Source organism: Salvelinus fontinalis, chromosome 35 (genome assembly GCF_029448725.1).
Source record: "Salvelinus fontinalis isolate EN_2023a chromosome 35, ASM2944872v1, whole genome shotgun sequence".
In the NCBI taxonomy this organism is placed as follows: Eukaryota; Metazoa; Chordata; class Actinopteri; order Salmoniformes; family Salmonidae; genus Salvelinus; species Salvelinus fontinalis.
In genome coordinates, this window is record NC_074699.1 from 16,779,917 (window position 1) to 16,795,384 (window position 15,468).

At 43.2% G+C, this 15,468-nt stretch overlaps 1 protein-coding gene across 1 annotated transcript in view; it reads left to right on the plus strand.

Annotated features, from left to right (window-relative positions):
• LOC129834404 (protein ENTREP2-like) overlaps positions 1 to 15,468 on the plus strand; it is a 134,598-nt gene that overhangs the window by 51,173 nt on the left and 67,957 nt on the right. Inside the window, exon 2 of the mRNA XM_055899350.1 lies at positions 8,119 to 8,175. Coding sequence (XP_055755325.1) covers positions 8,119 to 8,175 — 57 coding nt within the window. The remainder of the gene's footprint in view (positions 1 to 8,118; positions 8,176 to 15,468) is intronic.

Consider the following 15,468-nt stretch of genomic DNA (forward strand, 5'->3'; position numbering starts at 1 on the left):
TGCTGTCCCCATCCACAGTTCCATCATTACAGCCTCATCAACACCATGCCTATCTCTGTGTGACAGAGAGAGAGCAGTGACCTCTGGGACAGGCCAGTGACTGCAGGGGGCATGCTCCTTGTGATTATCCCTGTTCTCCACTGATGCCTGGGGGTATAGGGTGCTGTAATCACTGCCCCCCCCCCCCTTATTCCACCTCCCACAGTCAGCTCAGGGTCAGTTATCATAACAGTAATAATGGGAAAGCCTGGGAGAACACATCATTAATAGTAGTGGGCTCTGGGCTGGGGGATGACAGTAGAGCTTTCACTGCTGTGAGGTTATCTCTTTAAGAGGGTCCAGAGTCCTGCAATGTAAAGAACATGTGGAGGGTAGGGGTGTGTAGGTGTGTAGGTGTGTAGGGGTGTGTAGGTGTAGAGGAGTGTGTAGATATATAGGAGTATATAGGGGTGTATATATATATATATATATATATATACAGTACCAGTCAAACGTTTAGTCACACCTACTCATTCCAGGGTTTTTCTTTATGTTTACTATTTTCTACATTTTAGAATAATAGTGAAGACATCAAAACTATGAAATATGGAATCATGTGGTAACCAAAAAAGTGTTAAACAAATCAAAATATGTTTTAGATTTTAGATTTTTCAAAGCAGCCACCCTTTGCCTTGTTGACAGCTTTGCACACTCTTGGCATTCTCTCAACCAGCTTCATGAGGTAGTCACCTGGAATGTATTTCAATTAACAGGTGTGCCTTGTTAAAAGTTAAATTGTGGAATTTATTTCCTTCTTAATGCGTTTGAGCCAATCATTTGTGTTGTGACAAGGTAGGGGTGGTATACAGAAGATAGCCCTATTTTATAAAAGACCAAGTCCATGTTATGGCAAGAACAGCTCAAATAAGCAAAGAGAAATGACAGTCCATTATTACTTTAAGACATGAAGGTCAGTCAACACGGAAAATGTACATTTCTTCAAGTGCAGTCGCAAAAACCATCAAGGGCTATGATGAAACTGTCTCTCTTGAGGATCGCCACAGGAAAGGAAGCCCCAGAGTTACCTCTGCTGCAGAGGATAAGTTCATTAGGGTTAACTGCACCTCAGATTGCAGCCCAAATAAATGCTTCACAGAGTTCAATAACAGTCAGCCAGCCATGCTGCATCAGGTGACCTGGCCTCCACAATCCCCCGACCTCAACCCAATTGAGATGGTTTGGGATGAGTTGGACTGCAGAGTGAAGGAAAAGCAGCCAACAAGTGCTCAGCATATGTGGGAACTCCTTCAAGACTGTTGAAAAAGCATTCCTCATGAAGCTGGTTGAGAGAATGCCAAGAGTGTCTTAAGCTGTCATCAAGGCTGTCACGATCGTCTTGCTGAGATAGAGTGGACCAAGGCGCAGCGTGTGCAAAATACATTCTCTTTATTACGAGAAGGGAAAAACACGCAACGAACACTATAACAAAACAACAAACGTGAAGCTATAAACGTAAGTGCACACACAAGCTACAAACGTACAACATAGACAATTACCCACATAAACCTAGTGCCTATGGCTGTCTTAAATATGGCTCCCAATCAGAGACAATTAATGACATCTGTCTCTGATTGAGAACCATTCAGGCAACCATAGACACAGCTAGACACCTACACTAAACACAAACCCATCTACTCTACTTAACCCCCTAAACCATACAACCACCCTAGATAATACAAAAACACATACCTTCCCCATGTCACACCCTGACCTAACTAAAATAATAAAGGAAACAAAGAATACTAAGGCCAGGGTGTGACAAAGGCAAAGGGTGGCTACTTTGAAGAATCTCAAATCTCAAATATATTTTGATTTGTTTAACACTTTTTTGCTTACTACATGATTCCATGTGTGTTATTTCATAGTTTTTATGTCTACAATATAGAAAATATGAAAAAAAATATGAAAAACCCTTGAATGAGTAGGTGTGTCCAAACTTTTGACTGGTACTGTATAGATATATAAAAAAGGAACTCAGTCCTGACTTTCAACTTACTCTTGAAAGTTTTGATAGTAGAGTGCACAAGGTGTAGGGCGTTCACTCAATGCTGTAGAATGTAGAGAAAAATGGGGCAGTTCAAGAGGGTGCAAAGAAGTTAATGTCAAAACGTTGTTTTCTTTGCCTTATGTCATTATAAATTACATAGAATAAATCATTAGATTGTTTTCTACAATATTATAACCTTAATATACTTGTACTTGACAGTGTTGATAAAATAAGAATGTTAATTTGCTGTGACTGTTGCTAGTTTAGACTGCACCGCTCTTGGATGTAACTCTTCCATATTTGGCGTTGTGAGGTGGTACAACTTTGAGGTGTTTCCGCTGGTTGGACCAATCAAAATCAACTTGATACCGTCGTCATTTTCACCTCCAGATCCTTGGCTTTCATTGCCTATAACCGCGATGAATCTACGTTGAGAGGGCTGTTTCTATGGCGATTTAAAGGGAAAGGCTCATTGAAAACAGGAACAGGTTGTCTACGCACAGAGTGGATATTGAAATTGAGTCTTTTAGCTTTGTAAATTAATATATATTTAGACCCTATTTAGTTTCGTATTCATACGAATTTCATTTACAAAAAGAATTTGCTCACGAACCTGCAGCCACTAGTTAGCGTGCCAGTTGAGTTTCGAAGTTAGCGCCGTTCTGCTGCGGAGCAGCGCCACAGAGTGCTATTGAGCAATGACCACTTTTTGATCATGTCTGTGATGACATTCCATTCATTCTAAACATACTAAATTCTGAGAGTAAATCGTTGATGACTTTTTAAGCATATATTGTAGAGATATGGGGTTTGGACTACTGTTTTCCTGACTGAAGTTTCTATAAACCTTGAATTAATTAATCATTTTCTGTTTGAACAGCCTACAAGGTGCAATCTCTAAATTGGGTAGTGCATCATCAGTTTTCCTCTTGTCCTGTCAGTCATTTCATACCTTAGAGAGCTATTTATAACGTGTCAGAAATGTCCAGATCAATTAGCCCATGTCAGTTAACGTTGTTTAGCTAGGTTTTTTAGCCCATAGATTTTGTTGTCATGTTTGAGTCACTCAAATATCACATGAATACACATTAGACATGGCAAAATGTATAGAATTGCAAGAAAATGAGCTTTAAACCTGCTAAACGTTCTCTCCACCAACACAAGGGGTGTGAACAGTGCTTGTGCCCATAGAAATAGAGGTGGCTTGTTCGCGTGCAGTGTGCATGTTCCCCAAGGCTGTAAGGGGTGCCTGAGTAAAAAAGTTTGGGAACCCCTGTATTAAAGCTCCATTTCCAATAGCTTTGCCTTTGTCTTGGACTGTCCCATTCCCCATCACATAGACATGCAGTCTCAGTAAAAAGTAGAAGCCTCCCTGGACAAAGGGTTGAGAGAGCTGTTCAGGGCTGTAGTTTACGTAGATAGCAGCACTAATGTTCTTGTTGTATTCTCAAGAGGCACTAGAGAAGGATGGAGGACAGCGAGAGGGGTTCGAGCGAGAACACACACCTCTCACCCTCATTCATTAAACATCAGCAGAGAAGGACTTCTGAAGGTCAGAACAGAACTGCTCATGCTGTCATCAGACTAAAGGTTCACTGTGATGGTAGAATTCACCTTCAATGTGCTTATTAATGTTAACCTCCTCCATCTCCTGGTGATGTCATGCTCCATTTTACAGACTCACTGAATGTTCTCCTCTCAGATCCTGACTCTTGTGTGTGTGAATTTGAGATGGAAACCATGTTTCTTTTTTATGGCCAACATAACACCCTGAGAAACGGTTAAAAGTGTACCGAATTTGTGTCGTCAGCTCATCTCTGAATTGGGATTAAAGTGCTCATTCTGGTCAATTTAGATTGGGGCGTAAGCTCTCTATATCCATGAGATCAAAGCAACTCCAGCCTCTATCCTGGCAGTGGATTTTCCGCAGCCAGCTATTGGAGTGTGTAGGAGTAGGAGTGTGTAGGAGTGTGTATGGGTGTGTAGGTGTGTAAGAGTGTGTACAGGCTGCAGTGTACATAAACGCTCCGGACTGGAATGTGGCCTGGCAGTCAGACAGGAGAGAGGGCTTTGGGGTCAATGACATTCCGACCAAGGGATCTAGGAGGGCTTATTGGGGTTTGTCTTCTGAAAAGCATAGTTTAACTTTCCTGTTCAGTTGGTGGACTGCAAATAAAATACATTGTTGCGATATCAGATAATTGTGTTGTGGAAGGCTTACGATTGATCACGATGTGTACTGTTCAGGATGTCAGGGTTGTTATGCTGTGTGTGTGGTGTGTGTGTGTGTGTGTGTGTGTGTGTGTGTGTGTGTGTGTGTGTGTGTGTGTGTGTGTGGTGTGTGTGTGTGTGTGTGTGTGTGTGTGTGTGTGTGTGTGTGTGTGTGTGTGTGTGTGTGTGTGTGTGTGTGTGTGATCACGATGTGTACTGTTCAGGATGTCAGGGTTGTTATGCTGTGTGTGTGTGTGTGTGTGTGTGTGTGTGTGTGTGTGTGTGTGTGTGTGTGTGTGTGTGTGTGTGTGTGTGTGTGTGTGTGTTTGCGTGTGTTTGCGTGCGTGCATGCGTGTGTGGCTGTCAGAGTGCAGTACATTCTTTCATGTCTCTGTGTGGCACAACCTGTGATGAGTTGCTTGGAAAGTTTAGACCCCTCTTTCATCCCATTTCAGGAGCCATTTTGTTTTGGTGTGCATATGTATGTGTTCTACATGCCAGAGTTGTTGGCTCAGTTGATGGTCATGAGTGTAGCCAGTGTGTCTGTTGGTGGCTATGTGTAAATGCTGTGCTTTGTTTTGTGTGGTTAAGGTGGTTGTCGTATATATCTCTGGATGGTAAGCTTCCACTGTAGGGGCCATGTAGTGCAGCCAGATGTGGGAGAGAGAGAAGAGAGAGGCTATTCTCTCCTGATGATAGGCAACACTAAACAACAGGAGTCTGATTGGAGTCTGATTGGAAGCCATCTCAATACAGAAACCTTTAATGGTAGGATGCAGGAATCGATGGCCCTGATACTGTGTAGCTAATGAGATTAGATGTGGGTATTTCATGGATAATTTGCTCCTTTTAGAGAATACGTTGGTTTGTGTTGATAACAGTCAGTTGAGATTGAGATTAATTGATTAGCCTATTTGGGTGTCCCATTTTGAACACAAATAAATTGTATAAATTGCAGCAGGGCAGAAGTAAAAGAAGGGGAGCTTTTCCAAGCTGGTGAGTTGAGCTGAATAGGTGGCCAGGCCTCAGTGACTACAGTGGTAAAGTGTCTTAATCCTTTCCCCAGTGCAGCAGAGAGAGAGAAATCCCTGTGTGATTGACACAAAGCTATCACAGGCAGCCCTCTCTATATCACCTCTCAGCCAGAGACAACCATAGCTACAGCCTCTGCTCCAGCCAGCCTCAGCCCAGGGTTTAGCAGCTCCACTAGCCCCTAAAGCCTACCTGACTATCCTTCTCCCTGTCTCCTTCAGGGGACCAAAGCTGTTTCACTCTCAGACATCTAACTTCCTGAAGTTTCCCCTTATGACCAGCTGTCCGAGTAGTGACAAGGCTGAGTGGTTTCCATGCTCTACCATTGATATCTCACCAGTTAAGAGTGTTAGCTAATGAATGTTCCCTTTGTCCCCTGGAAGAGGGCTGGTGCAGGACTTAATGCAGCCAGCCTGTCCTTCCTCTCCTCCACCATCCGAGATGTAAGAATGAAACTTGGAGATAAGAGGGAGGAGTCCCCTGGGTGCCATGACAACTAAGCTCTATGGAAAGAAAAGTGAAACTGAACTGTGTTGCCGCGGTAATAGCCATCCATTCATGTGCTCCTGGGTTCTTTATGTGGTATCAGAGGTTGACGGGGGCTGTTTGGAGATCAGGTGTGTGAGACGGTTACAGTGTTGCTCTGGACCAGAGGTGTCTGTGCTAACGACAGGAGCATAAGAGAGGAGCTGATCTCTGTGTGTCTGCTGTCTGGCACAGACCAGGGCTGCTTTTACTGCTGAACAGATTTACTATCAGACTGCATTTGCAGGGATACAGCCTTTATCTCCATCTCTCCCTCCCCCCTTCCCTCCCTCTTGCTCTCTCTCTCTCTCTCTCTCTCATGCTCTCTCTCTCTTCCTCTGTTGCAACAGAATGCGTGATCTATAATTCATGAGAGCAAATAGATAGTGAAGCGTTCACATCTCGCTAGACATCTGCCTTTGAAATGATCATCACTCTCCAAGCTTCCGATACATATTTATGTCACTTGCAGAATATGTTTAATGATGCCATCAAATTATAATTTCAGAATTAAAATGACTGAGTATGTAAAATCATCTTGCCTCGATTTTGTCACTGTTCAAAACAAAAGAATCTTACAGTGTAGACATAAACATGCATAATTATGTAGACAGTAGGTTACAGTGATAAGATGTGTACATTTTGGCAGACAATAGGTATTGGTTCCTGCACACTGTATATACATGTCACGTACGTTAGAATAAATATCGGACCAAGGCACAGCAGATGTTGAGTTCCACATTATTTATTAGAAAGTGAAACTATGCAGAGACAAAAACAAATAAACAATAAACTAACAACAAGCTGTGACTACAGAGTTGCTACGTGCACTAACTCAAAACAATATCCCATAAACACAGGTGGAAAAAAGCTACCTAAATATGATCCCCAATTAGAGACAACGATTACCAGCTGCCTCTAATTGGGAATCATACACAATCACCAACATAGAAAAACAAACCTAGAACCCCACATAGAAATAATAAACTAGACCAACCCCCCAGTCACGCCCTGACCTACTCTACCATAGAAAATAAGGACTCTCTATGGTCAGGACGTGACAATACAACTATGTTCATTTAAGGTGTTCTACTTTCTCCTCGTTGCTAATCTGCAGTCAGGGAGTCACTCAGCACATTTTGATTGGACAAGATAAATAATCGTCCTGATCTAAAACAGTAAGGATCTGCCATTCTCATTGATCTTCAGCCCTCATCTAAAATGGGTAAAATGTGAATAACACTGTGCAAATTTAACATCTCCCAAATGTTCTTACTGTACATCCATTGGGGCTCAGTAAGATAGTAGGCTAGATCCCAGGCAGTTACACGTGCGCACAGCCTCGGTAGTCTGACAGAATCAGGAGCAAAATGGTGGTATTTCTGTACAGGTGCAGAAAGTGAGCTGGAACTAAGGAATATGGACAATGGCCATTATGTCCTAATACATGTAACAAAATATTAGGACATAATATCACATCTCACATTCAAAGAATACCGATATTAGGAAAATACCCTTCTACATAGAAAACTCAAATGATAGAATATGCAGATGTGACCCAAGCTCGCTCTCCAAGCAGTTCAGGTCAGCAATACAGAATAACTTTCAACTCTAATAATAAACAATGTCAAATGTTTTACTCGTGTGTGATTTTTATGTAACGACTGCAATGTATGTTAGAAGGGTTTTAACAACAGGAATATGTCTGAAACAGTTAGCGACATAAACAAACATTAGCATTTGCAATCTGTGTTTGCCGTGAAATGAGTGGACAGCATTGGAGTAGGCGCTCTCTCACCGTCTGGTTCAGTGTGTTTTCAGTATATTTTTGAGTTTTCATTTTTGAGTTCTCATTTTGAGTATCAGTCAAAGACTTAAACAAGTTAAGATGGCTACAACAGTGAAGGGGATTGGTTTGCCCTTGGCTTGGTAGTGAAAGGCTTCCTCTAGGTCTGACGTCTTTCCAGCTAAACTCAGGGATTGAGAGAGAGGCTAGCGTGTAAGTGAGAGGGAGAGATGGAGAGGGGGAGAGAGAGAGAGAAGCTGGGTGGGTGGGGGGGTGTTGTTGGTTAATGGTGGGTGAAGGAGAGAGAATGTAGAGAAACAGAATGCTGGAGGCTAATAGAACACCAGATATGAAGTTTCAAAAATGTACTGTGATACTGTGATGTGTCAACTCACACCAAGGAGATATGATCACAATCCATGATCACACCACAGTTAACCTATAGGGAAAAACTTGTTGGTTAAACCATGTTGGTTATCCTAACTGTTCTACTGCGTTTTCCTCCCTTCCACTGACCTATAGTGTTGTTCTCTTTCAGGTGCTGCTGTCTGGACTGATAGGAGTGGTGTCATGGAAGAGGCCTCTCTCTCTGGTGGTGAGTGATAGTCTAACTCTAACTTCCTGATCTGACCTAAGCCAGTTGCCCCTCTCCAAGCCCTCTCCAGGGCAACTGGTTTTCAGTGGTGTAAAGTATTTAAGTAAAACTACTTTAAAGTTATACTTTAGTAGTTTTTGGGGGTATCTGTACTTTACTTTATATTTTAGCAATTACATTTACTTTTGATACTTAAGTATGTTTAAAACCAAATACTTTTAAACTTTTACTCAAGTAGGATTTTACTGGGTAACGTTCACTTTAGTCATTTTCTATTAAGTAATCTTTACTTTTACTCAAGTATGACAATTGGGTAGTTTTTCCACCACTGCTGGTTTTGGCACCCAGGGTAACAGCATGCGAGGGTGTTGTCTGTGTGACCATCTACTGTGAGAAGGCCTGGATTTGTGCTAGCTGGGATAAAATACTGTTAAAATAGATCACAACTCCAATGCCTTTGAGAAAGGATACTCTCAGCTCAACCACTGACCTGGAAATGGTCAGACTACACTGAACTAGGAACTGTTTGTAAGGGATGTGTGACTGGCTGCAGGGAAGTCAGGCGCAGGAGAGCAGAACTGGGTAAAAACCAAAGCAGTTTAATATGAAAAAAAAACAACGGCACCCAGAACACCAAATATGGGTACAAAATAACCCGTTGCGAACCAGTCAAAGTGCACAAACACTTTACAACAAACAATTTCACACACAGACATGGGGGGAACAGAGGGTTATATACACGACAAGTAATGAGGGAATGTAAACCAGGTGTGTGGGAAAACAAGACAATACAAATGGAAAATGAAAGGTGGATCGGCGATGGCTAGAAGACCGGTGACGTCGACCGCCGAGCGCCGACCGAACAAGCAGAGGAACCCGACTTCGTCGGAAGTCGTGACACTGTTTGACGTTTCTATCGCTTTTAGTTCTGTAATAGGGACAATCTTTCCACTGTGTCGTCAGTACAGTCGCCCACAGTGTCAGGAATCAAAATGGGCTGGAATGCTTCAGCAGCACAGAAATGACAGGTATGTTTGTCCTGCAGGCATCTTTACAATGGGTTTTTCTTCCTCCTAAGTAGTTGTTTTTCTTTGTTTGTAATGCCGGAGGGTTGTATCATAAACACCACACTGTCTTCAGAAACATCTATGTCATAGGGCCTTATAGCAATGATCAAAGGGCCAGTGTCACTCCTACTCAGTCCTCACTATCACCATTCTCCTCAGGACATCAGAGAGCAGAGAACCTCTCACTGTCATGCTCCTCATGTGTATAATTCTCTAATTTGACATTTTTGCCATGTTAGACACAATCATCATACAATGTTTTCTCAGAGTTGCTCAGCTGTGTAATGGATTTCTCTTTCCAGAAGGCTTATGACGGAAATCACTATCAGAGTCTCTGAGATGAGCCGGAGAGGAGGATCTAATAGCCTGTCATGTTAGACTACAGTCAAACCTGTGTTCAGAGCCTCTCCTCATTGTGGATTTACAGTAGCTCCTAGTCTGGTGGACAACCTGTGAATGGGATGTAAAATGTATGCATTGAGTCTGCAATGTGCTGCCAAGCATTGGTTTCATACATAATAGCAGCATGGCTTGAGAAAGCTTCCTAAATTTCTGATGTGTCTCTTTCCTTGGTCTGAGTGTGGACGTGTAGGGATCCATCCAGTCAGTGGGCTGTATGTTGGTGATGTGGTGCCTGCAGTGTGCTGTAATTAGTGTTAGTGATGTGTGGTGTCTGCAGTGTGCTGTAATTAGTCTTAGTGGTGTGTGGTGTCTGCAGTGTGCTGTAATTAGTGTTAGTGGTGTGTGGTGTCTGCAGTGTGCTGTAATTAGTGTTAGTGGTGTGTGGTGTCTGCAGTGTGCTGTAATTAGTCTTAGTGGTGTGTGGTGTCTGCAGTGTGCTGTAATTAGTGTTAGTGGTGTGTGGTGTCTGCAGTGTGCTGTAATTAGTCTTAGTGATGTGTGGTGTCTGCAGTGTGCTGTAATTAGTCTTAGTGGTGTGTGGTGTCTGCAGTGTGCTGTAATTAGTCTTAGTGATGTGTGGTGTCTGCAGTGTGCTGTAATTAGTCTTAGTGATGTGTGGTGTCTGCAGTGTGCTGTAATTAGTGTTAGTGATGTGTGGTGTCTGCAGTGTGCTTTAATTAGTGTTAGTGGTGTGTGGTGTCTGCAGTGTGCTTTAATTAGTCTAGTGATGTGTGGTGTCTGCAGTGTGCTGTAATTAGTGTTAGTGATGTGTGGTGTCTGCAGTGTGCTTTAATTAGTCTAGTGATGTGTGGTGTCTGCAGTGTGCTGTAATTAGTGTTAGTGATGTGTGGTGCCTGCAGTGTGCTGTAATTAGTGTTAGTGATGTGTGGTGTCTGCAGTGTGCTGTAATTAGTGTTAGTGATGTGTGGTGTCTGCAGTGTGCTGTAATTAGTGTTAGTGGTGTGTGGTGCCTGCAGTGTGCTGTAATTAGTCTTAGTGATGTGTGGTGTCTGCAGTGTGCTTTAATTAGTCTTAGTGATGTGTGGTGTCTGCAGTGTGCTGTAATTAGTGTTGGTGATGTGTGGTGTCTGCAGTGTGCTGTAATTAGTGTTAGTGATGTGTGGTGTCTGCAGTGTGCTGTAATTAGTCTTAGTGATGTGTGGTGTCTGCAGTGTGCTGTAATTAGTGTTGGTGATGTGTGGTGTCTGCAGTGTGCTGTAATTAGTGTTAGTGATGTGTGGTGTCTGCAGTGTGCTGTAATTAGTGTTAGTGATGTGTGGTGTCTGCAGTGTGCTGTAATTAGTGTTAGTGGTGTGTGGTGTCTGCAGTGTGCTGTAATTAGTGTTAGTGATGTGGTGTCTGCAGTGTGCTGTAATTAGTGTTAGTGTGTGGTGCCTGCAGTGTGCTGTAATTAGTGTTAGTGGTGTGTGGTGTCTGCAGTGTGCTGTAATTAGTGTTAGTGATGTGTGGTGTCTGCAGTGTGCTGTAATTAGTGTTAGTGTGTGGTGTCTGCAGTGTGCTGTAATTAGTGTTGGTGATGTGTGGTGCCTGCAGTGTGCTGTAATTAGTGTTAGTGATGTGGTGTCTGCAGTGTGCTGTAATTAGTGTTAGTGGTGTGTGGTGTCTGCAGTGTGCTGTAATTAGTGTTAGTGATGTGTGGTGTCTGCAGTGTGCTGTAATTAGTGTTAGTGGTGTGTGGTGTCTGCAGTGTGCTGTAATTAGTGTTAGTGGTGTGTGGTGTCTGCAGTGTGCTGTAATTAGTGTTAGTGGTGTGTGGTGTCTGCAGTGTGCTGTAATTAGTGTTAGTGATGTGTGGTGCCTGCAGTGTGCTGTAATTAGTGTTAGTGTGTGGTGTCTGCAGTGTGCTGTAATTAGTGTTGGTGATGTGTGGTGCCTGCAGTGTGCTGTAATTAGTGTTAGTGTGTGGTGCCTGCAGTGTGCTGTAATTAGTGTTAGTGGTGTGGTGCCTGCAGTGTGCTGTAATTAGTGTTAGTGGTGTGGTGCCTGCAGTGTGCTGTAATTAGTGTTAGTGTGTGGTGTCTGCAGTGTGCTGTAATTAGTGTTAGTGTGTGGTGTCTGCAGTGTGCTGTAATTAGTGTTAGTGGTGTGGTGCCTGCAGTGTGCTGTAATTAGTGTTAGTGTGTGGTGCCTGCAGTGTGCTGTAATTAGTGTTAGTGGTGTGTGGTGTTTGCAGTGTGCTGTAATTAGTGTTAGTGATGTGTGGTGTCTGCAGTGTGCTGTAATTAGTGTTAGTGTGTGGTGCCTGCAGTGTGCTGTAATAAGTGTTAGTGGTGTGGTGCCTGCAGTGTGCTGTAATTAGTGTTAGTGATGTGTGGTGTCTGCAGTGTGCTGTAATTAGTGTTAGTGATGTGTGGTGCCTGCAGTGTGCTGTAATTAGTGTTATTGGTGTGGTGTCTGCAGTGTGCTGTAATTAGTGTTAGTGGTGTGTGGTGTCTGCAGTGTGCTGTAATTAGTGTTAGTGATGGGTGGTGCCTGCAGTGTGCTTTAATTAGTCTAGTGATGTGTGGTGTCTGCAGTGTGCTGGAATTAGTGTTAGTGATGTGTGGTGCCTGCAGTGTGCTTTAATTAGTCTAGTGATGTGTGGTGTCTGCAGTGTGCTGTAATTAGTGTTAGTGATGTGTGGTGCCTGCAGTGTGCTTTAATTAGTCTAGTGATGTGTGGTGTCTGCAGTGTGCTGTAATTAGTGTTAGTGATGTGTGGTGTCTGCAGTGTGCTTTAATTAGTCTAGTGATGTGTGGTGTCTGCAGTGTGCTTTAATTAGTGTTAGTGATGTGTGGTGTCTGCAGTGTGCTGTAATTAGTGTTAGTGATGTGTGGTGTCTGCAGTGTGCTTTAATTAGTCTAGTGATGTGTGGTGTCTGCAGTGTGCTGTAATTAGTGTTAGTGATGTGTGCTGTAATTAGTGTTAGTGGTGTGGTGTCTGCAGTGTGCTTTAATTAGTGGTAGTGATGTGTGGTGTCTGCAGTGTGCTTTAATTAGTCTAGTGATGTGTGGTGTCTGCAGTGTGCTGTAATTAGTGTTAGTGATGTGTGGTGTCTCCAGTGTGCTGTAATTAGTGTTAGTGGTGTGGTGTCTGCAGTGTGCTGTAATTAGTGATGTGGTGTCTTCAGTGTGCTGTAATTAGTGTTAGTGATGTGTGGTGTCTGCAGTGTGCTGTAATTAGTGTTAGTGATGTGTGGTGTCTGCAGTGTGCTTTAATTAGTGATGTGGTGTCTTCAGTGTGCTGTAATTAGTGTTAGTGATGTGTGGTGTCTGCAGTGTGCTGTAATTAGTGTTAGTGATGTGTGGTGTCTGCAGTGTGCTGTAATTAGTGTTAGTAGTGTGGTGTCTGCAGTGTGCTGTAATTAGTGTTAGTGATGTGTGGTGTCTGCAGTGTGCTTTAATTAGTCTAGTGATGTGTGGTGTCTGCAGTGTGCTGTAATTAGTGTTAGTGATGTGTGGTGTCTGCAGTGTGCTTTAATTAGTGTTAGTGATGTGTGGTGTCTGCAGTCTGCTGTAATTAGTGTTAGTGATGTGTGGTGTCTGCAGTGTGCTTTAATTAGTGGTAGTGATGTGTGGTGTCTGCAGTGTGCTGTAATTAGTGTTGGTGATGTGTGGTGTCTGCAGTGTGCTGTAATTAGTGTTAGTGATGTGTGGTGTCTGCAGTGTGCTGTAATTAGTGTTAGTAGTGTGGTGTCTGTAGTGTGCTGTAATTAGTGTTAGTGATGTGTGGTGTCTGCAGTGTGCTTTAATTAGTGTTAGTGATGTGTGGTGTCTGCAGTGTGCTGTAATTAGTGTTGGTGATGTGTGGTGTCTGCAGTGTGCTGTAATTAGTGTTAGTGATGTGTGGTGTCTGCAGAGTGCTGTAATTAGTGTTAGTGATGTGTGGTGTCTGCAGTGTGCTTTAATTAGTCTAGTGATGTGTGGTGTCTGCAGTGTGCTGTAATTAGTGTTAGTGATGTGTGGTGTCTGCAGTGTGCTTTAATTAGTCTAGTGATGTGTGGTGTCTGCAGTGTGCTTTAATTAGTCTTAGTGATGTGTGGTGTCTGCAGTGTGCTGTAATTAGTGTTAGTGATGTGGTGTCTGCAGTGTGCTGTAATTAGTGTTAGTGATGTGTGGTGTCTGCAGTGTGCTGTAATTAGTGTTAGTGATGTGGTGTCTGCAGTGTGCTGTAATTAGTGTTAGTGATGTGTGGTGTCTGCAGTGTGCTGTAATTAGTGTTAGTGATGTGTGGTGTCTGCAGTGTGCTGTAATTAGTGTTAGTGATGTGTGGTGTCTGCAGTGTGCTGTAATTAGTGTTAGTGATGTGGTGTCTGCAGTGTGCTGTAATTAGTGTTAGTGATGTGTGGTGCCTGCAGTGTGCTGTAATTAGTGTTAGTGATGTGGTGCCTGCAGTGTGCTGTAATTAGTGTTAGTGATGTGTGGTGTCTGCAGTGTGCTGTAATTAGTGTTAGTGGTGTGGTGCCTGCAGTGTGCTGTAATTAGTGTTAGAGGTGTGTGGTGTCTGCAGTGTGCTGTAATTAGTGTTAGTGATGTGGTGCCTGCAGTGTGCTGTAATTAGTGTTAGTGATGTGGTGTCTGCAGTGGGCTGTAATTAGTGTTAGTGATGTGTGGTGCCTGTAGTGTGCTGTAATTAGTGTTATTGGTGTGGTGTCTGCAGTGTGCTGTAATTAGTGTTAGTGGTGTGGTGCCTGCAGTGTGCTGTAATTAGTGTTAGTGATGTGTGGTGTCTGCAGTGTGCTGTAATTAGTGTTAGTGGTGTGTGGTGTCTGCAGTGTGCTGTAATTAGTGTTGGTGATGTGTGGTGTCTGCAGTGTGCTGTAATTAGTGTTAGTGATGTGTGGTGCCTGCAGTGTGCTGTAATTAGTGTTAGTGATGTGTGGTGTCTGCAGTCTGCTGTAATTAGTGTTAGTGGTGTGTGGTGTCTGCAGTGTGCTGTAATTAGTGTTAGTGGTGTGGTGCCTGCAGTGTGCTGTAATTAGTGTTAGTGATGTGTGGTGTCTGCAGTGTGCTGTAATTAGTGTTAGTGGTGTGTGGTGTCTGCAGTGTGCTGTAATTAGTGTTAGTGGTGTGGTGCCTGCAGTGTGCTGTAATTAGTGTTAGTGATGTGTGGTGTCTGCAGTGTGCTGTAATTAGTGTTGGTGATGTGTGGTGTCTGCAGTGTGCTGTAATTAGTGTTAGTGATGTGTGGTGTCTGCAGTGTGCTGTAATTAGTGTTAGTGATGTGTGGTGTCTGCAGTGTGCTTTAATTAGTCTAGTGATGTGTGGTGTCTGCAGTGTGCTGTAATTAGTGTTAGTGATGTGTGGTGTCTGCAGTGTGCTGTAATTAGTGTTAGTGATGTGGTGCCTGCAGTGTGCTGTAATTAGTGTTAGTGATGTGTGGTGTCTGCAGTGTGCTGTAATTAGTGTTAGTGATGTGTGGTGTCTGCAGTGTGCTGTAATTAGCGTTAGTGATGTGGTGCCTGCAGTGTGCTGTAATTAGTGTTAGAGGTGTGTGGTGTCTGCAGTGTGCTGTAATTAGTGTTAGTGATGTGGTGCCTGCAGTGTGCTGTAATTAGTGTTAGTGATGTGTGGTGCCTGCAGTGTGCTGTAATTAGTGTTAGTGATGTGGTGCCTGCAGTGTGCTGTAATTAGTGTTAGTGATGTGTGGTGTCTGCAGTGTGCTGTAATTAGTCTTAGTGATGTGTGGTGCCTGCAGTGTGCTGTAATTAGTGTTAGTGATGTGTGGTGTCTGCAGTGTGCTGTAATTAGTGTTAGTGATGTGGTGCCTGCAGTGTGCTGTAATTAGTGTTAGTGATGTGTGGTGTCTGCAGTGTGCTGTAATT